This window comes from Dipodomys merriami, unplaced genomic scaffold (assembly GCF_024711535.1).
Source record: "Dipodomys merriami isolate MVZ:Mamm:240054 unplaced genomic scaffold, mDipMer1.0.p SCAF_41, whole genome shotgun sequence".
Taxonomy (NCBI): Eukaryota; Metazoa; Chordata; class Mammalia; order Rodentia; family Heteromyidae; genus Dipodomys; species Dipodomys merriami.
In genome coordinates, this window is record NW_027205715.1 from 159134 (window position 1) to 180880 (window position 21747).

At 37.1% G+C, this 21747-nt stretch overlaps 1 protein-coding gene across 8 annotated transcripts in view; it reads left to right on the top strand.

Moving 5' to 3' along the window:
• Window positions 1–21747, top strand: part of Chd9 (chromodomain helicase DNA binding protein 9) — a 174005-nt gene that overhangs the window by 46598 nt on the left and 105660 nt on the right. For 6 of the 8 annotated variants that reach the window (XM_069992293.1, XM_069992294.1, XM_069992292.1 and 3 more), the window contains exon 3: window positions 17697–18028. In XM_069992293.1, the coding sequence (XP_069848394.1) occupies window positions 17697–18028 (332 nt within the window). Of the gene's footprint in view, window positions 1–16219; window positions 16578–16721; window positions 16940–17696; window positions 18029–21747 lie in introns of those variants that run through there. The other 2 variants (XM_069992298.1, XM_069992299.1) reach the window with 2 other exon arrangements.

Below are 21747 nucleotides of genomic sequence, written 5' to 3' on the forward strand. Positions count from 1 at the left end.
TGAGATTCTCTCGCAAAAGACAAAGTGAAAAAGAAAAAGATAACCAAAAGATAACTATTGAAGCTGGGTGTGATGGTATATGTCTGCATTTCCTATAACACCACCCAAGTTGTGCTAAAGATGTGCTGCCTTGCAGCAAATCTAAAATTTCCCTTCAATTTTTTTTAAGAAAAGCACATTTATTTTGCTTGTTTTGAGGCATTTTTCATAAAACTAAGGTCAAGGAAATACTCAGATGACACAATGATTTAAACACAACTGATAACATGACTGTGTACCTCTGCATCAAATGAGCTTCATAATGCACATGCAGGAATTTAACAGTTTGTGTGTTGTATATTTCTTTTGGTTTTAAAAATGTATTACTTTACAACAACTGTGCTGTTCAAATATCTGCGAATATGTCCAGCAAGATTTGTCATCAGTGTCTCCAATTTCTATCTCCATCCTTTGCTGTGTGTGTGTATGCGTGTGTGTGTGTGTGTGTGTGTGTGTGTGTGTGTGTGTGTGTGTGTTGGTACTAGTGCTTGAACTCAGGGTTTTCTCTTGGCTTTCTTGCTCACAGCTAGTGCTCTATCATTTGAGCTAGGCCACTTGTCCAGCATTTTGCTACGAGGGCAACATATATGGACAGATCACCATCTGAGGCCAGCCTGGTAAAAAGTTCAGACCCTATCTCAAAAAAATGCTAAAGCAAAAATAGGGTTGGAAATGTGGCTTAATGGTAGAGCACTTTCCTAGTCAATTCAAGACCTTCAGTTCAAATCCCAGCAATCTTTCCCCCCCTCCCACACACACACCAAAAAAAAATAATAGGCAGGGTCCCTTCTATAGTCTATTTATCTGCATCTGAGATTATGGTTATCTAGTTATTATGAAAAGAAAAATGAACTGAAACATAAATGAATATATTACATGTTAACATATATGCTAGGGCTTTCAGGATTGATATATAACAGGAATATACTATAAACAATGCTTTCTGGTTCTATTTAGCAAACTTAGAAAGAAAAAATGTCATGATTCAGTGGCTCACATGTGTAATACTGCTCAGAAGAGTGAGATCTCAGGATTGAGTAAAGCCATCCCAGGCTAGAAAGTCCATGAGACTCTTATCTCCAATTAACCACCAGAAAAGTGGAATTGAAGTTGTAGCTCAAAGTGGTGGAGTGCTAGCTTTGAGCAAAAGAGCTCAGGGACAGTGCCCAGGCCCTGCGTTCAAGCCCCACAACTGACAAAAAAGAAAAAGAAATATGTTATGATCTTAGGACCAAGCACCAAGAAATTAATCTTGGTGTTTTATACAGTTTTATTTTTACCATATAATTAGGTAACTTAAAGTTATAAGTTTTGGTTGGATCTCAAGATTAAGTACAAAAGTCATGGGTTTTTCATTAACAAGGAAATTACTTGGTATTTATTTATTTTTTTAATTTTTATTTGTTTTTTATTGTGAAAATACTGTACAGAGGGTTTACAATTAGATGGGCAAGATAATGAGTACATTTCTTATCAAGCATTGTAGCCTCCTCCTTTGTTTCCCCTTCCCATCCCTTCCCAGCCTTCCCCCGCCCCCTCACCCCATCCCCCCCCCCCACCAAAGTTGTAAAGTTTGTTTTCGACATGACAACTTGTACTTCTCATTGTTGCAACGGGTCCACCTGTATCCTTATTTAAACTTCTTTTTCCCCTTCCCCTCCACAAATTATACCGACATCAAATAATTACTTGGTATTTACATGAGTAAAGAATGTATTAAAAGAATAAAATGACACCATTTTTTTAATTTCCCATAACAATATTTTATAATAATAATTGAGTAAACTCATTTCAATTGTGTAATCCTCAGAGAAACAGAACAAAATTGTTTCACTTGCATTAGATTCATTATTCTTTAATAATTTTTTTGGGGGGGTCAGGTCGTGGGGCCTGAACTCTGGGCCTGGGCGCTGTCCCTCAGCTCTTCAGCTCAAGGTTAGCACTCTACCACTTGAGCCACAGCGCCACTTCTGGCTTTTTTCTTTTTGCTTATGTAGTGCTGAGGAATCGAACCCAGGGCCTCATGCATGCAAGGCAAGCGCTCTACCACTGAGCCACCTTCCCAGCCCCTAGATTCGTTATTCTTTATAATAACAGTGTGTAGATGTAATTCACACACTGTACACTTTACCACCTTACAAAATTCAATTGTTTTCCATATTTTCACTGTTGTGCAGCTATCATCAGTATCAATTTTGACATTGTCATTACTCCCAAAGAAACCCTATTCCTATTAACAGTCACTCTTTTTCTCCTGTCACCACAAAACTCTAGACAATCAACAGTCTACTTTTTCTTGATTAGTTTGCTGATTCTGTATAAATAAATAGAATCCTACAGTATGTAGTCTTTTATGATGGGTTTCTTTCACTTAGCATAATGTTTTCAGGGCTCATTTATGTTGTAACATGTAATGGCATTTCATTTTTGATTGTCAGATATAATTCTATTGTATGGAAATGTATGGATATGTATGTATGTATGGATATGTGTGTATATATGTATGTGTATATTATATGGTTTATGTATATCTTTTCTACTTTGTGGTTGTTATGAATGATATGTGTAATATTTGTAAACAGATTTTCATTTCTCTCTCTCTCTCTCTCATTGGTCATGGGGCTTGAATTCTGGGCCCAGGCTCTGTCCCTCAGCTCTTCAGCTAAAGGCGAGCGCTCTACCATTTGAGCCACAGCACCACATCTGGTTTTCTGGTGGTTTATTGGAGATAAGAGTCTCACGGACTTTGCCTGCCTTGGCTGGCTTTGGATGGCAATCCTCAGATCTCAGCCTCCTGAGTAGCTAGGATTTTATAAGCATGAGCCACTGGTGCCCAGCTTTCATTTCTCTTGAGTTTATACCTAGGACTAGGATTACTAGGTCATACTAATTCTTTTTTAACCTTCCAGTTTATTCCACCATTTTACTATAAGTGAAGAGTTCCTTCCAGTTTCACCATTCTTGCCCCCCCCCCCCCCCCTTTTTTCCTTCTCCTGTGGCTTGAGCTAAGTGTCTGTGCACTGTCTCTGAGTTTGTTTTGCTCAAGGCTAGTCCTCTACCACTGGAGCCCCAGTGCCACTTCTGGTGTTTTGGTGGTTAATTGGAGATAAAAGTATCATAGACCTTCCTGCCTGAGCTGGCTTTGAACCTTGATACTTCGATCTCAGCCTCCTGATTAGCTAGGATTGCAAGCATGAGCCACCAACACCTGGCCAACATTTGTTCTTACATATACCTTATTTATTGTAGCCATCTTATGAGTTGCAGTATTGTAGCTTTATTCTCATTTCCTTGATAGCTAATGATGCCAAGAATCTTCTCATGGGCGTGGTAACCATATATAGCTTCACTTTGGGAGATATCTATTCTTTTATTTATTTTGGTGCTGGGGACCAAACCCTGAGCCTTATGTATGCCAAATAAATGCTCTACCCCAGAGTTAAATCTCCAGTCAGTCCTCTTTTGCCATTTTTAAATTGGATTGTCTTTTTATAACTGAGTTATAGGAATTCTTTTTTTTTTATTGTTGTTGTTGGTTATGGAACTTTAACTCAGGGCCTAGGTATTGCCACTGAGCTCTTTTGCTCAAGACTAGCATTATACCACTTTGAGCCACAGCTACACATCTGGTTCTCTGGTAGGTAACTGGGGATAAGAGTCTCAGGGACTTTCCTGCCAGGGCTGGCTTTGAACCATGATCCTGAAATCTTAGCCTTCTGAGTAGCTAGAATTACAGGTGTGAGCCACTGGCATCAAGAGGAATTCTTTATACATTCTAGATATGAGTCTTTTATTAGACAATTGGTTTGTAATTGTTTTCTTTAGAATTAAATTTTTTTTTTTGTCATTTCCTTTTTGGTACTGGGGATCGAACCCAGGACGTTGCACTTGCTAGGCAAGCACTTTGCCACTGAGCTACATCCCAGCCCTAGAATTAAATTTTTTAAAATTTTTTATTTATTTATTTTTGGAGCCAGGCATCAGTGAATCACACCTGTAATCCTAGCTACTCAGGAAGCTTTCTGTCTGGAGTAGTGGAGATAGGTAGACAATAATGTAATTTCTTATTCAAGTTACAAAATTATCTCCAATATACCACCAGAAAAACGAAGTGGCGCTGTGGCACAAGTGGTAGAGCGCTAGCCTTGAGCTAAACAACTGAGGGACAGTGCCCAGGCCCAGAGTTCAAGCCCCATGACTGACCTCCTCTCAAAAAATTTTTTTTGTTGGTATTGAGGCTTGAACTCAGGGCATGTGTGCTGTCCTTGAGCTCTTTGCTGAATGCTAGTGCTCTATCACTTTGATCCACAGCTCCACTTCCAGTTTTGTTCCTTTTTTGAGTACTTAATTGGAGATAGGAGTCTCACAGGCACTTTTCTGCCTGGCCTGGCTTTGAACTGGGATCCTCAGATCTCATTCACCTGAGTAGCTAGGACCTCAGGCGTGGGCCACCAGCACCCAACTAGATCAGCTATTATTTTGTTGAAGCTATTTTTCAGTATTAAAAAGATAATTTGGGCAGGGTGCCGGGTGGCTCATACCTGTAATCCTAGCTACCTAGGAGGCTGAGATCTGAGGATTCTGGTTCAAAGCCAGCCTGGGCAGCAAAGTTCTTGAGACTCTTATCTCCAGCTAACCACCAGAAGACTGGAAATGGCACTGTGGCTCAAGTGCTGGAGCACTTACCTTGAGCTAACGAACTCAGGGACAGTGCCCAGGCCCCAGAGTTCAAGCCCCACAACCAACAATATCGTATTTTGTTCTGTTTTTATTCAGTAATTTCAAGTCATTATTTGTACCAGTATTTGCTTTATTTATTTGGTTTTAATATATTGTCCGGGATGGTTATATTAAACTAAGTAATGCTAAAGTAGTGAAATTTTTGATAGGCTTTTGTCAGAGGCATTAAATCATTTGTTGACTATTATTCCACCTCTTACAGGATGACAGGCGATAAATGCTTATGTCTAATGTTTGTTTTTTGTATGTGTTACAAGGATATACTTGAATGTTGTATTTATTATATTAACATCTTATTAAAATACTCTTATGTATTCTAAAAGTTTCCATGTTGAATTGTGTTTTCCTCCTCATCCTATCTCCATAATTAGAACAAGTTACCACAGAACCAAACTTCTAGTCCACCTTGGTCCTCAAACTTATTCTTAGAGCCTTCTGAGACATTGATGGATAAATTGCTGATTACTGATTATAGCCATTTACAATATTGTTTTCTGTCTGGAGTAGTGGAGATAGGTAGGCAATAATGTAATTTCTTATTCAATCTACAAAATTATTTTGTACTATCAGGGAAACAAAATGACCTAAGTGCTTATAATTTTGCCCAATTCAGTTTATTTAGTTTCATTTTCTATTTCTCTAGTCTACTGAAGCTCTTACAATAAGTTTTGAGTGTGTTTAACTTTATCATTATGCTTTCAGAAGTGGGAAATACAAGGAAACATCTCAGAATTTTCTGTGAATGTGAATATTTTATCGTCTTACAACCTTTTTAAATATAGCTTGTAAAATCTGCTGCACACAGATTTTATTTCACTTCTTAAGCCTTTGCTTATGTTTATATTCCTGCTTTGAATATTTTCTTTTCTGCATTATAAAAATGAGTAAACTTTGAGAACACAGTTCTAGGTATTACTTGTCTTGTCTGATTTATATTGATATATGTTTCCTTCAAATATATGATCACTGATTGTTTTGTTTCCTTTTCTCATAGATTAAGCATATCATATATAGTCTTATTTCTGTAGTAAGAAGGTTAGCTTTTTTGTGGGTAGCATTCAATCTTATATTCTTCATTAACTAGAGTGTTGTTGTAGCTACAGGTAGTAAGTTCTTAACAAATACTTTCTCAATTAACAAATTATGGAAACTAGGTAGTATGATTTAATTTATAGTTAAATAATTATAGCTAATTACTGTTATCAATAGGTTAGTGAGGGTAAAATTAATCTGGTTACATATACATCTACTTGGTAAGTATTTGAAAAATCAATTAAATTTTGTTTTGTTTTGTTTTGTTGGTCATGGGTCTTATCTCTGGGTCTGGGCGCTGTCTCTGAACTCTTCAGCTCAAGGCTAGTACCTACAACTTGAGCCACAGGGCCACTTCCAGTTTTCTGGTAGTTAATTGGAGATGAGAGTCTGACAGACTTTCCTGCCTGGGCTAGCTTTGAACTGCAATCCTCAGATGTCAGCCACCTGAGTGGCTAGGATTATAGGCATGAGCTATTGGCACCAGGCTTTTCTTTCTTTTTATTCAGGTACTAGGAATCAAACCTAGGACCTCACATATCAGGCAGGTACTCTACCACTGGATTACATTCCAAGCCCAATGTGGTTTAGTGGTAGAGTGCTTGCCTACCATGCATGAAGTCCCGGGTTCAGTTTCTCAGCACCGCATGAACAAAAGCCAGAAGTGGTGCTGTTGCTGAAGTGGTGGAGTGCTAGCCTTGAGCATATGAAGCTCAGGAACAGTGCCCAGGCCCTGAGTTCAAGTTCCAGGACTTGGAAAAACAAACAAAAAACAACAACAACCAAAAAAGCCCCCAAACCAGCCTTTTAAAGTGTGTAGTGCTGACAAATGTATACAAACAACTGCTTGCACTAATCAAGGCAGTAGTAACATGCTTATAGTTGTTTGTTCCTATCAGCAGTATATGAGGATTCCATGTGTCCCTCAATCCTTGAGATTCTCAATCTTTTAAAAAGTATTTCTTGGACTGTGATTGTGGCTTTGTGGTAGAGTACTTACCTACCATGCATAAGTCCATGGGTTCAATTCCTCAATACCACATAAACAAAAAAAAGGTCGTTAAATAAAAAATATTAAAAAAATAAAAATCATTTTTATTTAGTGTTGGGATGGAGTGGGGAGGGGGGGAGGGAAGAAAGGTGGATCAAGCCTAGGGTCTTAAGCTTCATTCCCCTCCTTTTTTCTTTTCTTTTCTTTTTTTTTTTTTTTTGGTTGATTGTCTTTTGAACTCTTGGCCTGGGTGCCTTAGCTGAGCTATTCAGCTCAAGGCTAGTGTTCTACCACTTGAGCCACAGTGCCACTTCCTGTTTTCTGGTGGTTAATTAATTGGAGATAAGCATCTCATTCACCCCCCCACCCCCACCCGCCCTTGAACCACCACCCTCAGATCTCAGCCTCCTGAGTTGCTTGGATTACAGGCATCAGCCACCTGTGCAGGGCTGTTGTTTTGTTTTTGAGATAGGATCTAGCTCTGTACCTCACTCATGCTTTGAATCCTGTTCTCTTACCTCTTGTCTCTTGAGTGCTGAGGTGATTTGTGTACACACCATGCATAACACCTTGTGAGGCTTTTAAATTTTAGCTACTTGATCAAATGCTTATTGATATTTCATTGTTTTAATTTTGTGTTTTCCTGATGGATAATGATGTTTAACATCTTTGCATGGGCTTAATGTTCCTTTAAAATAAGGAAGAAAAGTTGATGTGGGAGGTGGAAATACCTATCAATCACACAGAAATATGCCAATTAGGCAATTTTGTGGGATTAAGGAGACCTAGGCACATATTACATGGAATTTTTTTAACTAAAGAAAATTTTACAAAGGGGTTTCAATTCAGCGTGTCAGTTTATTTCATGGACTCTTGAAAGTAGATGAATGAGAGTATAGCATCCAGAAATCTGGGAATAGACTTGTTTAGAAATTTACACAGTCATAAGACAGGACTTCAAAGCCTGTTTGAGATTAGGGGAAAGGATATCAAGATACAAACCTGGATTTAGAGATCCATGTTGTTTATCTGTTTATGCTGAGATTGAGCCCAAGAGTTTTGTTTCAGTCAGTATTTTACTCACTCTTTATCTCAGGTTGGCCTCAAATGGCTGATTTTTTTTTTTAATTGCCTGAGTAGACAGCTAGTAGGCTACTTTGGAGAAAGGACAATGTTGCATCACTTTTGTGTTATAAGAGACCCTTGACACCTAGTAATTTACAAAAGATAGTGGCTTAGATAGCTCACAGTACTGGAGGAGGTCCAAGGACAGGGTGCTGGTATCTTTTTGGCATCTGATGAGAGAAGGCATTTTGCTTCATCATAATATAGCAGAGAGTGAGACAGAGCAAGCATGCCACAAAGAACTTGTTTTCATAATAAAACTAATCCTATGAGAACCCATGCATCTATGAAGCATTCATTCTTCAATAACTCAGTCATCTTCCAAATGTCTGACTTATCAAATGTCACTAATATATGACTCTAGGGATTAATTTTCTACTACATGAAGTTTGGGTGACAGACTTGAACTATAGCAAGAATTCTAGACAAGTAGAGCAGTAAAGTTTACAGTAGAGTATATCTGAAACATTGAAAGTAGTTTAGTCCTGCTGGAATAAAAAGTAAAACACAGCTGGGGGTCAAGTGGAACAGCCCTATCCTGGAGCAAAAAAAGCTCAGGGTGCTTGGACCCTGAGTTTAAGCCCCAGTACTGACACCAAAAATAAAATCAAAAGTAAATAAGTATTTGAGAATAGGAAATTAAACTTGAGAGAGGTCATGATGACCATGTTATTCAGAAACAAAGACCTAAAATGAATACAGATTAAACATTCTCTTTCAGTCTTATTCTCGTTTGATTGTGGGTTTAAATTTTTTTCTTCCTTTTGTATCACCTCTTTCTACCATTACACTAATTAAGTTACTTACATTATACCAATGCTAATAAAATTCAATAATAGTCTTTGTTTTGAGTTATAACCTCTGTTTTGTTGTTGTCATTGGTGGTGATAGTCATGGGCTTGCATTCTGGGCTTGGGCCCTGTCCTTGAGCTCTTTTGCTCAAGACTAGACTAATGCTTTTCCACTTTGAGCCACAGTACCACTTCTAGTTTTCTGTTGGTTAATTGGAGATAAGAATCTCACAGACTTTCCTGCCAGGACGGCTTTGAACTGGAATCCTCAGATTTCAGCCTCCTGAGTAGCTAGGATTACAGGCCTGAGCCACCAGCATCAGGCCTGTTTCTTTTCTTTTTTTAAAAATAAGGTCTCAGCTATGTAGTTTAGGCTGATCTTTCTCTCTCAGCCTTCTTGGTGCTGGGATTATACCACTGTGCTCATCAAGTTACAATCTTGTAAACTTTTGAGTATAATGTACATATAGAAAATATATAAGCGATCAGTTTGCAAACTTTCTGAGGTATGGATCATATACACACCTTTATGACACTTCCAGGAGTGTCATGTGGCCTTTTGCCTAGCCATCATTACCCCAAGTGTAACCACCATTCTGACTTACAAGTTACAGAAAAGTTTTACATGTTTGAATCTTAGCATGTTGTATTTATATTGGTTGTATATCCAGAAATATTTTTAAATTTTTATTTATTTATTGCCAATCCTGGAGCTTGAACTCAGGACCTGGGATCTGCTCTAAACTTCTTTTGCACAAGGCTAGCACTCTACCACTTAAGCCACAGGGCCACTTGTGGCTTTTTCTGTGTTTGTGGTACTAAGGAATTGAACCCAGGGCTTCATACATGCTAAGCAAGCACTCTATCACTAAGCCACATTCCCAGCCCATTTGTATTCTTTTTTAAAACTGAAACCAGGGCTCATGCATTTCTATGGAATTTTATCAACTTTAGGTTTATGTATTTATCATCTTTCAGTTCTATTGTAATCAAGATGTAGCTTAATGTCATCATCATCAAGGTTCCTGGCAATGTGCTATAATAGCCATAACCTCCCACTCTACTCTCCTACCTCTTGAGTTTTGGCAACCACTAATCTGATAATCTCTACTAGTTTTGGCATTTTAAGAATGTTTATATCCAGGTGCCTGTGGCACATACCTATAATCCTACCTTCTCTGGAGGCTAAGATCTGAAAGCCAGCCCAGGCAAGAAAATCTGTGAGATTCTTATAGTAAGATCTGAGGGTTGAGGGTCAAAGCCTGCCTGTGAAAGAAAGTCTAGACTGGGGTGTATTGGATTTTTTGTTGCAGGTTCTGGGGCTTGAACTCAGGGCCTGGGTGCTGTCCCTGAGTTTTTTTTTCTGTCAATACTAGCACTCTACCACTCAAGCCACAGCTCCATTTCTGGCTGTTTGTAGGCTTTCAACTGTGACCCGCAGAACTCATCAGTATCCTGAGTAGTTAGGATTACAGTCAAGAGCCACTGGTGAGTGCTCAGCTTTTTTTATTTTTTATTTTTTTTTTAAATAAGCCCTCACTTCAACCAGGATTTGAACTCAGTCCTCCTACCTCTCTTAAGTGTGCACCACCAGCACACCCAACTACAACTTCCTACCCTATTTGCTTAAGATTCTGTTTGCTTTTCCCTGCAAGGAGATAAAGTTTCCTGGTATTTTTATCTGAACTGCTGTTAATGCATGTACCATTTATTTAACATTTAAATAATATTATGTGTGCATGCATGTCTGTTTTTAGATTGAATCTTGTAAGATTTTCTTTTGCCATCAACATTTTTTTGCATATTATCAATTAAGAATGAGGCTAATTTAAGAATTGATTACGGAGTTGCTAAAGAGATACTAAGCTGAAATAAAACACTAGTAAGAAGCCAGAAGATAGACCAGATGGCACCAGTTCACAAATTTAAACTGGGACTATATAACTAGAGAGGCTTAGGGCAAGCTGGGAAAGGATCTGATAGATAAATTTTGGAAGGGGTTAGTTGACATGCTTACATTTCTTTCTACTCTTAAGAGAAACAGCTTAGTTCCCGCAGTTCAGACCTACCATTGGAGTTGCTATTAATATTTTTTGAACATAGTATGGAAATATGTATAGTAATGCTTGAAGAAATATAGCCTCTTGTATCAGAGGTAAATAATAGACTGAATTTAACATATTTAATTTAATTTTATCAGAAAGTAGTGAAGTTGGTCTTACTATTTGATGTTTTAGAAATTTATTTTTAACTTCTAAGGAAACATTGAAAAGTGATACAAACTACTGTAATAATATGACAAAAAGTTATAGTTGACATGTTCAGGTCTTTATAGAAACAAGACCACACATTACATTTGGGTTCATAAGTATTATAAATTTCTCTTCCTTTTTTCCTTTTTAAATTTTGTTATTAATATGAGACTTAAAATATCTTCCAATCTATGGCTCTTTCTTTGTTTTGTTTCTAACAATTTTCTTGATGAAGAAATTGAATCATTTGTCCTGTACATTTTCCCACATTCTGGATTTTGTTAATTATATCCTTATTTTGTTGATTGCATCTGAATTTTGCTGATTGAATACAGCATGTCCTTTTCTCCTTGTTTCTTGTAAATTAGATGATAAATTTTTATATTTTCAAAAACAACATTTTAGAATATCTATTTGGATATCTATTTAGACCATCTAATCTGGATTGTGTGTTGATGATTAATTTAGAGACAGTACTTAAAAAGTATTAATTACTGTACCTATGAAAAAAATCAAGATTCTAATATGTAGGTAGGGACAGGTGCTTCACACCTGTAATCCTAGATACTTGAGAGGCAGAGATTGGGAGGATCAAGGGAACATGGGCAGAAATGTTCCAGAGACTCCATCTCAATAAGTAGCTGGGTGAGGCTGTACTCACCTGCCACTCCAGCTGCATTGGAGTCTAAAATTAGGAGGATGGCGGTTCAGGCTGGTCTGGTTAAAAAAGGAGACCCTGTCTCCAAAATAACCAGAGCAAAAAGGGCAAAGGTGTGGCTCAAGTGGTAGAGTGGCTAGCATATGCAACTCCAATGGAAACTCTCATGCCAAGAAAAAAATAGATTATAATGCTTACAGAAAAGCTTGCTATTGTTTGTTTACTTGAACTCAGGGCTTAGATGCTGTCCCTAAGACTCTCTGTGCTCAAGGCTATGGTTTGAGCCACAAAACCACTTCCAGCTTTTTCTGAGTAGTTTATTGGAGATAAGAGTCTCATGGACTTTCCTGCCCAGGCTGGCTTTGAACTGTGATCCTCATATCTCAGCCTCCTGAGTAGCTAGAGTTACAGGTGTAACTCACTGGTGACCACTGCTATTTTTTAGGTAACATAAACAGTGTAATATTAACTTCTTCAAGTTGTAAGAGGAAACCAATCCTTTACACATGTGAAGAAGGTGAAGTGAAACAATCACTTCAAGCAAAAACTGAAAACAAATGTAAGGGCAAAACTCCCCCCAAAAAGTTACCTAATATGCTCCTAGTTCATTTTATTCCTTCCCTCTTCAAAAGCAAATTTTTTTTCTTGTTGTTTGTTTGATTTTTTTGTTTGTTTTTGGTTTGTCAGGGGGCTTGAACTCTGGGCCTGGGCACTGTCCCTGTGCTCTTTAGTCAAGGTGAGCACTTTACCACTTGAGCCACAGTGCCACTTCCAGTTTTCTGGTGGTTAATTGGAGATAAGAGTTGCATGGAGGGCTGGGAAGGTGGCTCAGTGGTAGAGTGCTTGCCTTGCATGCCTGGGTTTGATTCCTCAGTACCACATAAGCAAAAAGAAAAAAGCCAGAAGTGGCGCTGTGGCTTAAGTGGTAGAGTGCTAACCTTGAGCTGAAGAGCTGAGGGACAGTGCCCAGGCCCAGAGTTTAGGCCCCACAAGTGGACCCCCCCCCAAAAAAAAAAGAGTTGCATGGACTTTCCTGCTAGGGCTGGCATTGAACCTTGATCCTCAGATCTCAGCCTCCTGAGTACTTAGGATTATGAACCACTGGCACCCGGCTAAAAGCAATATCAGTTGGAGAAAAAAAATGTATTTATTAACCAAAAATAAAAAGAAATCACTAATGTTTTACACATATTACAAAATTATACAGCTAGTTTGTTTCTGTTTTTCAAACATGGAAATTTAAAAGTAGCATACATGTTTATTAGAAAGTTTAGGAGAGGGGCTGGGAAGGTGACTCAGTGGTGGAGCGCTTGCCTTGCATGCCAGAGTCCCTGGGTTCAATTCCTCAGCACATAAGCAAAAAGAAAAAAGCTGGCGCTGTGGCTCAAGTGGTAGAGCGTTAGCCTGGAGCTGAAGAGCTGAGGGACAGCGCCCAGGCTCAGAGTTCAGGCCCCATGACCGGACCCCCCCCCCCCAAATAAAAAAAAACATTGTTTAAAAAGAAAGTTTAGGAGAGGGGCTAGAGGTTTAACCCAGCGGAAGGGCGCCCGCCCGGCGTGCACAAGGCCCTGGGTTCGGTCCTCAGCCCTGGAAAAGAAAAGAAAAAAGACAAAAGTTTAAGAGAACTGAAATGTATAGTGAATTATCTTTTGTGGAATTATTTCTGTGTGTGTGTGTGCACACGTGTGTACACATGCCTACATGCCTGCCATACTGCAGCTTGAACCCAGGACTTTGCATTGTTGGCTTTTTCACTTAAGGCTGTACTACTTGAACTATGCCTCTAGTCAGCAGAAACAAATTATTATGAAACAACTATGTATTTATTTTCCTTTTGTCTATATAGCCTTTTTTTTTACATTGAAATACATTTTATTTTTGTGTTATTAGTGTTGGAACCCAGGATGTCAGGCTTTTTACTCATAAACTGTACCAGTGAGCTATATTCTCAGCCAAACTATACAGTATTTCCTTCCCTCCCCTCCCCTCCTCACCCTTCCCTTCCCCATGTTTTCCCATAGATGTGGGGATTAAACCCAAACTCAGAGCCTTGCATAGGCAGGAGCCCTACCACTGAGTTATATTCTCAGCCCTCAAGCTTGCTTATGTCTTCTATTTTATATTCTCTTTCTTTGGAACCTCTGTTCACAGGGTCTCTTGTGCTTGAAACCTGAGAGTCTCCTCAAAAAATTTGGAGATCGGGGCTGGGAAGGTGGCTCAGTGGTAGAGCACTTGCCTTGCATGCTCAAGGCCCTGGGTTCGATTCCTCAGCACCACATAAGCAAAAAGAAAAAAGCCGGAAGTGGCACTGTGGCTCAAGTGGTAGAGCGCTAGCCTTGAGCTGAAGAGCTGAGGGATAGTGCCCAGGCCCAGAGTTCAGGCCCCACGACCGGACCAAAAAAAAAAAAAAAAAATTTGGAGATCATGTAGCCACAATGCCATTATATGTATGTTTTTGAAAATTGTTCCATGTTTTGCTTTTTGAGGAATTACATCTGTTTAGTATGAGACATTTTTTATCCCTTTATACTATTTTTAAAACATTACTCTCGGTAGAGAAACTCTACTCTTTACTATCTAAGAGATGTGTAGTAGCCAGGTTATCCTTCTCTCCTCCTATTTTGGAAATGATCATTTCTACTCATGTCCACAAACTAGTAATACAATAAATATGCTTATGTGCAGTTAACGTTTTGAAATAAATTCCCCAATGTGGTTGAATGAATAATTGGAAAAATTATTTCACCTAGAGAAGAAACTGACTCCCCATTTCTGTTTTAAAGCATCTTATTTTTAGCCCAGATCTCTTTCCTGTTTGCCTCATTAAGGAAAATGGGAGTGATGGTATTAAAACTTTCTAATTCCTTAAAATGTGTGAAGTGCATTCATAAGGTTATATACCATATCTTTTTCCAATTTGCTTTATTTCACTTTTTAGTTGCTAGTCTGGACCCAGTAACATCACAGCTTGCTATAGAATATGACCTTTGATTAGAGAATTCATTAATAGTATAAATTCTTAAGTTTGCCCAATACTGAAATATAGTATGTAAAGATTTCCATATATTTCTCATAGTTGCTCTCCGATATCACTTGTGATACATTCTGATTTCCTTTTATTTTTGAATAGTTACATATGAGTCTCATAGACTTTCCTGCCCAGCTTGGCTTTGAACAGAGATCCTCAGATCTCAGCCTCCTAAAATAGCTAGGATTACAGAGGTGAGCACCTTGCTTGGCTATTATCATTATTATTCAAGATTAAATTAGTTAGTACACTTTAAATACTTAGAATAATGTCTGACACCTAGGAAGTACTAATTATATGTTATCTTTTATTAATGGTACAATTTTCCACTAGTGATTATTTATTTATTTATTTATTTATTTATTTATTTTGTCGATCGTGAAACTTGAACTCTGGGCCTGCCTGAGCTCTGCTCCTCAGCATTTCAGCTCAAGGCTATCGCTCTACCACTTGAGCTACAGCTCCACTTCTGGTTTTCTGGTGGTTTGTTGGAGATAAGAGTTTCATGGACTTTCCTGCCTGGGCTAGCTTTGAACCTCGATCCTCAGATCTCAACCTCCTGAGTTGCTAGGATTACAGGCAGGAGCCTCGGGCGCCTGGCTACTATTTATTTATTTTTTATCAGTACCATCTGTTTCTTGTCCTTAATGGCCCTTTGCATTTAATATCTCAAACGGATTTTTCTAGAATACTGTTCACATAGTGTTTTTCTATCTTGTGACCTTTTGTGCCCAAAAGAAAAACAAAAACAAAAAAACAGTGAGCTTTGATGCTGCTATCAGAGAAGTAGCTAGGGACACTTGGAAAAAATGGCATTAATGAAAAAGACAAACATGATTTTTGATGCAGTTAAATTTTGTTTCAGTTAACTATAAAGGTATTGCTCATTAAAATGATTTCATTTTTTTATAGGAAAAAAAGTTGTAGCAGTAGTCAAATTGGCTGGATAGCCATTTGTTTCTAGTAAAAAAAAAAAAACCTAAAATTTTATCTGAAAAGCTTAGCAATTAAAATAATACAAAGTGTAAAAATGAGAAAGATTTTTTGAGTTTTTTATATTATGAAAATAAATGTTTTCATATAAATACACACAAGGAAGTTTCATTTCTGTTTTTTTCTCATTTTTCTATTTTTGAAATAACAGCTTTTTGTTATGAAAATCATAAGACTTCATCCAGTTTCTTAGAAGCACACTTTTTAATTTTTCATTTGAAGTTCTGTTTATCAGCTAATTCAGCATTTTAAATATTTTTATGTACAATTTGGTGGAGAAGCATTTTTCTTAAGTAATTATTGCATCAGATTTATTTTATAGTAGTGATAGCCACATTGAAGTCATTTAATCACTTTTTCAGTTTCCAGATTTTCTAAAATTAGATTTTTATGCATATTTTTCAAAAACTTTATACAGAAAATGGCAAAGTGAGAGTTAATGTGTTATATGAAAGGAAGAGCAGTCCATTGGGGGTTAAATTGCAGAGTCTAATGGAATAATAACTGGTAGCACCATCTGCTGGCCTACTTCCGCAGAAGGAGTCAGTATTTTTAACGACATCTCTAATATTCATGCTGATGCATTTTGATGCTTTGTGCATTCATTTCTTTCTGTGCTTTGTTGGAATCTGGCTATCTGCTTACAGCTATTGAGGAAACTCGGCTTTTTAGGAGCGTTTACAGCCTTTATCATACCTAAACAGGATGAACAGTAGATATAAACTTGCCAAGCCAGGAATGTGTTGATAAATCAAAATGTGTATTTGTGGAGGGTTGTGCATCTCTTGGTTGCAGCTTGCAAAATAGGCCATTTAGGAATCTTCTTTCAATGCTTTTTTCTTGAGCACTGCCTGGGGTGGTGAAAAAGCAGAGGGCAAGCCTTTGTCTGACGCCAAAAATGTCTTCAGTGAAGAGGCCAAGAGGAAGGGTAAGTGAAAGCCTGAATGAGTGGGAGGAGGAGGGGTTCTTTGGGCTAAAAGGCTAATGGGATTGAATAACCTTCCTTATTACTGGCTGCTGCTGCGGGAGTCGTACTGCATCGCCATCTTGAGCTTGTTGCTGTTTTCTCGAGTCTTGGTTATTTGTTATAGCCTATAGGCCTTGAGGTGGCATTTTAGCGAGCGATTCTAAGCCCTCCGTCCTTTCCCAGTGCTGCAGCACTGCTATGAAACCTTTAATGAAGCAGGTATAGAAAAGGTATCCAGTAAAGCACACTGGAATCAGCATGAAAATGTGTTTGGAAATTCCTGATGTTTTTTTTCTTTGCTATAGTCAGAGGCATGTTTACGGGTAAGAACATAACAAAACTGTGATCTAAGTATATGTGGATGAATGTGTGTTTGAAGAGGAAATTCTTTTTTAAATGGTCTTGATCTGCTTCCTGTGATATGCTAAAGTATTAATAATTGTAATAATATGAAACAAAAAGAGTATTTCTTTTCCAAATTGCTTGTACAAAATAATTGTGATATAGAAAACAAAAAAAATTCACATTTAACTCTTTCATGGGGAAACTAAAACTTTGTCTAATTTTAAGTATGAGAGTGTCTGTTTACTAACTACGTTGGTGCATTAAAATGATTTAAATTCCCTTCCTTGTCTTAGAGTAGAAGCTTTATTTTCCTAAAATCCATAATAACTGTTTAGGAATAGTGATTCCAAGCTAAAGTTGCTATTTCAAATTTACTAATGGTTTTTAGAGTTTTGGAGTGAAGAGGAAACAAAATACTTATTCCAAAATATCTATATAATAAAATTTAAAACAACTGTATTTTCAAGACACAGTCTGAATCAACTAACCAAGAATGTTATGAAAATTAGCATTGAATCTATATCTTTCTTCATTTTCAACATGGCAGTTGAGATGTTTATATTTAATACTACTTTCTACATAAGCAAAATGTCTTTAAATGTATTTGTAGTACTCACATATTTACACATGCAATTTTACTTCTTGAGGCTGAATTTTAAATTTGTAGATATTTATTTCAGGTTTTTTTCAATGTACTTTTGTGGATTCTATAAAAAAATATTTTGATTTTCCTAGCCTCCATCTTCCAAGAAGAGTGATGGTTCTGGGACATATACTAAGTTGCAGAATACCCAGGTGAGGGTCATGTCTGAGAAGAAGCAGAGAAAAAAAGTGGAATCAGAAAGCAAGCAAGAAAAGGCTAATCGTATTATATCAGAGGCCATAGCAAGAGCAAAGGAACGTGGGGAGCGCAATATTCCACGGGTAATGAGTCCTGAAAACTTTCCTAGTGCTTCAGTTGAAGGAAAAGAGGAAAAGAAAGGTAGAAGGATGAAATCTAAACCAAAGGACAAAGACAGCAGAAAAACAAAAACTTGTTCTAAGTTAAAAGAGAAGACAAAAATTGGGTAAGTTGTTTATTAAATTTAAATTTTCTATTAATTTTTAAGTGCAACTTGTATAACCTACTTATGATTTGAGTGTAATATTTTCTTCAACATTAGAGTTTTACATAGGTAGATTACCATGTATACCTTATTTTCTTTTCCAAAATTTCCTAAATTTTACTATTCTGTGAATTCATAGTTTAGGACTTTAGTATTAAAAAAGAATACAAAGCAGAAAAAGTAAAACAAAAAAAATGTTACACCAGTTCCAAATTTACTTTCTTTATAAGACATACATTGAAATTCTTTATAACATTTCTTTACTTTTTAGTCATACTGTACCTACCAGAGCATCTAATTGTTTAGGAACATAAAATACAGTATTTTCTAAACCCAGCAAATCAACAATTATTGAATAGTTCAACAATAAGACAAAGTAGCTCTTGGCATTTACCTATTTACTACCCTACAATCTCTAATTTCCTTTATGTAATAAAGAGGCCAGGTTAGGATTAATGCTCCAAGAGAATTACAAGGTCAAGGATTTGTTCCACGCGAACACATTCTTTTTGCTTTTTATTTGTTTGTTTGTTTTTGTTTTTCAAGGATCAAATGCGAAGCCTTGTGAATGCTAGGCAAATTCTCTACCTGAGCCACACCACCAGTCCAATCCTATGTGTTTTCATTTGCTTGTTTAACATAGTTTCAAAGTATAAAATATAGTAAGAATTCTTTGCTTTTTATGTATATTTGTTTTGCATAACCTAAGACCAACATAGCTGAATTTAGAATAGTTTAGAATTATTTTTGCAGTTATTACGTAGTCAGTTGAAGGTCTTTGTTAAATTTTATATAATTATACAAAACAAATTTTATAATTTAATATAAAGCTAATCTAAGTTTTCTGTTGCCACAAAAAGCATACAACAAAGAGCATCCTTGTTAAGATAATTTTTATTTGTTCAAAAAATTATTATCAAATTTAATTATTTAGTTTGCTTACATTTTATCCAAACCATTAAATGGTATGGTCTCTATTGTTATAAAAAAAAACAGTAAGTAATACTATAGTTGATTTTGCACTTTATTTGCAGAAGCTAAAGCAAAATTTGAAAGTTAGATGTCACTACATTTTTTTTTACATTTTTTGAAATTGTTATTATAAAGATGATATACAGAGGGGTTACATTTTCATAGGTCAGGTAATGAGTACATTTCTTTTGGGACAATCTCACCCCTCTCTTCACTTCTCCTAGTTTTTACCCTCCCATTCACATTTATTTTGGAAAGGATTTTGTATGAAAGTATTTTTGCAAAATTATATGTAGTTTTAATTTAGGAAACATTTAATCTTTTGCTCTATTAAAAGTTAAATATAGTAAATGTTTTCCAATTTTAATTTGTTCAGAGAAGGCAGAGTTTAGTATAATTTAAGAGGATAATACTTTGAACAGTGCAAATAAGAAAAGTTGGAGAAACATCAAAATTATAGTAGCTTACTCTAAGTTTGAGTGAGAAGAGGACTGACAAGCAGCTAAAGTCAAACAATACCAGCAGCAAATCTGGTTTAATAAATGTACAAAGGGAAAAATTATAAATTAAATTAGATAGAAACATAGATTTTTCTTTCTAAAAATGTGAAGTAATATGAATGGGAATAGTAGCATTGCAGTGAATATTGACTAATTTTTTAAGTTATATTTTTGTTGAAGTACATTATTTACTTTTTTTTCCCAGATAAAGTCTAGGTAGGCAGTCCTGGCTGATCTCAAATCCAGGATCCTCCTGTTTCAGGTTCCTGAGTACTGGGAATACAGCTATAATAAGTTTTAATATTACACAGCACTGATCAGTTTAGGCTTTGTTGTTGTTTTTTAAAAGGTGTCAATGTCAAGAAAAAAAAATTTTTTTTTTCGGTCAGTCGTGGGGCTTGAATTCTGGGCCTGGGCACTGTCCCTGCACGCTTCAGCTCAAGGTGAGCCCTCTACCGCTTGAGCCACAGTGCCACTTCCGGTTTTCTAGTGGCTTATTGGAGATAAGAGTCTCATGGACTTTCCTGCCTGGGCTGGCTTTGAACCGTAATCCTCAGATCTCAGCCTCCTGAGTAGCTAGGATTACAGGCGTGAGCCACCAGCACCTGGCAAGAAAAATTATTTTTAGAGAACATTGTACTAGAAATTTTGTTTTGTTTTGTTCTGGTACTTGGGGCTTGAGAGTTCTGGGTGCTGCTTCTTAGCTTTTTTTTTTTTTTTTTTTGCTCAAGTCCAGCACACTACTTGAGCCCACAGCTGCACTTCAAACTTTTTTGATGGTTAATTGGAGATGAGAATCTAATAAGCTTTCCTGCCTAGACTGGGTTCAAACCACAGTTCTCAAATCTTAGCCTCCTGAGTACCGAGGATTATGGGCATGAGATACCTGTACATTGCTTAAAATATGTTTAGTTGTTTTGGTTAAATACATGGAAAGATACAGGGTAGTTTGCTATAAACAAAAACATAAGAGTATAGACTGTTGGGAGGGGCTTGTGGCGGTGGGTATTTTGTATATGCTAGTAAAGTATTCTACCTCAGAAATATCCCCAGCTGTAAGCCTTTTTATTAGAGGAATTTGTAAGCTGCGGTAAGTAAAATTGGAGGAAAGCAATCTTGATCATCTTCAGCCAAGAACAAGAATTATCATGCTGGAGACAAAAAGAGTTAGTATAGGCAAAATTTTTGTGAATTGCAAAGTTCCAATGTCAGTTAATTTAAATATTTCATTACTGAGCTAGTAACTGCTTGCTAGTAAAGTATTAATAATTATACTTTGTAATTTTGAATTTACTGTTGTTGTTTTTTTAATTGTTTTTTTACGTATTTATTTTTGCCATGCTGGGGCTTGTGAATCAGGGCCTGAGGTATGCCTAGCTTTTTTCACTCAAGGCTAACACTCTACCATTTGAGCCATAGCTTCACTTCCCGCTTTTGGAAGGTTAATTGTATATAGAGGTTCATGGACTTTCTTTCTCAGGCTGACTTCAAAGCACCTTTCTTCTAGCTCAGCCTCCTGAGTAGCTATTATTATAGACATAAAGCATGGGAGCTTTGCTGAGTTAATAGCATTCAAAACAAAACAGATAAGACAATACCTGGAATTGTTCAGAAAGTGTCAGTTTTGAGAAAATAAGTAGCATCTAGCTATTTAAGGAAACAGATAAAACCAGAAGCCATGCACAGTTTTTTCTTTTGTTTTTTTGTTTTTTTTTTGGCTTTGTTTTGTTTGGTCAGTTTTGGGGCTTGATCTCTTGGCCTACATGCTGTGCTGTCCCTTACTCCCTTTGCTCAAAGCTAGCAATCTACCACTTTACGCCACAGCCTACTTCAGATTTTCTGCTGGTTAGTTGAACTAAGAGTCTCATGGACTTTGCTGCAGTCTGGCTTTGAACAGCTATCCTCAGATCTCCTGAGCAGTAAGGATTACAGGCATGAGCCACCAGCGCAGGTGTGTGTGTGTGTGTGTGTGTGTGTGTGTGTGTGTGTGTGTGTGTGTGTGTGTGTGTGTGTGTGTGTGTGTGTGTGTGTGTGTGTGTGTGTGTGTGTGTGTGTGTGTGTGTGTGTGTGTGTGTGTGTGTGTGTGTGTGTGTGTGTGTGTGTGTGTGTGTGTGTGTGTTGGTGGTCTGGTGTTCCTGCTGCTGATTTGGTGGTGGTGGTCTTTTTATGATTTGGGGGATGGGAACTAGAACCTCATCTATGCCTGCA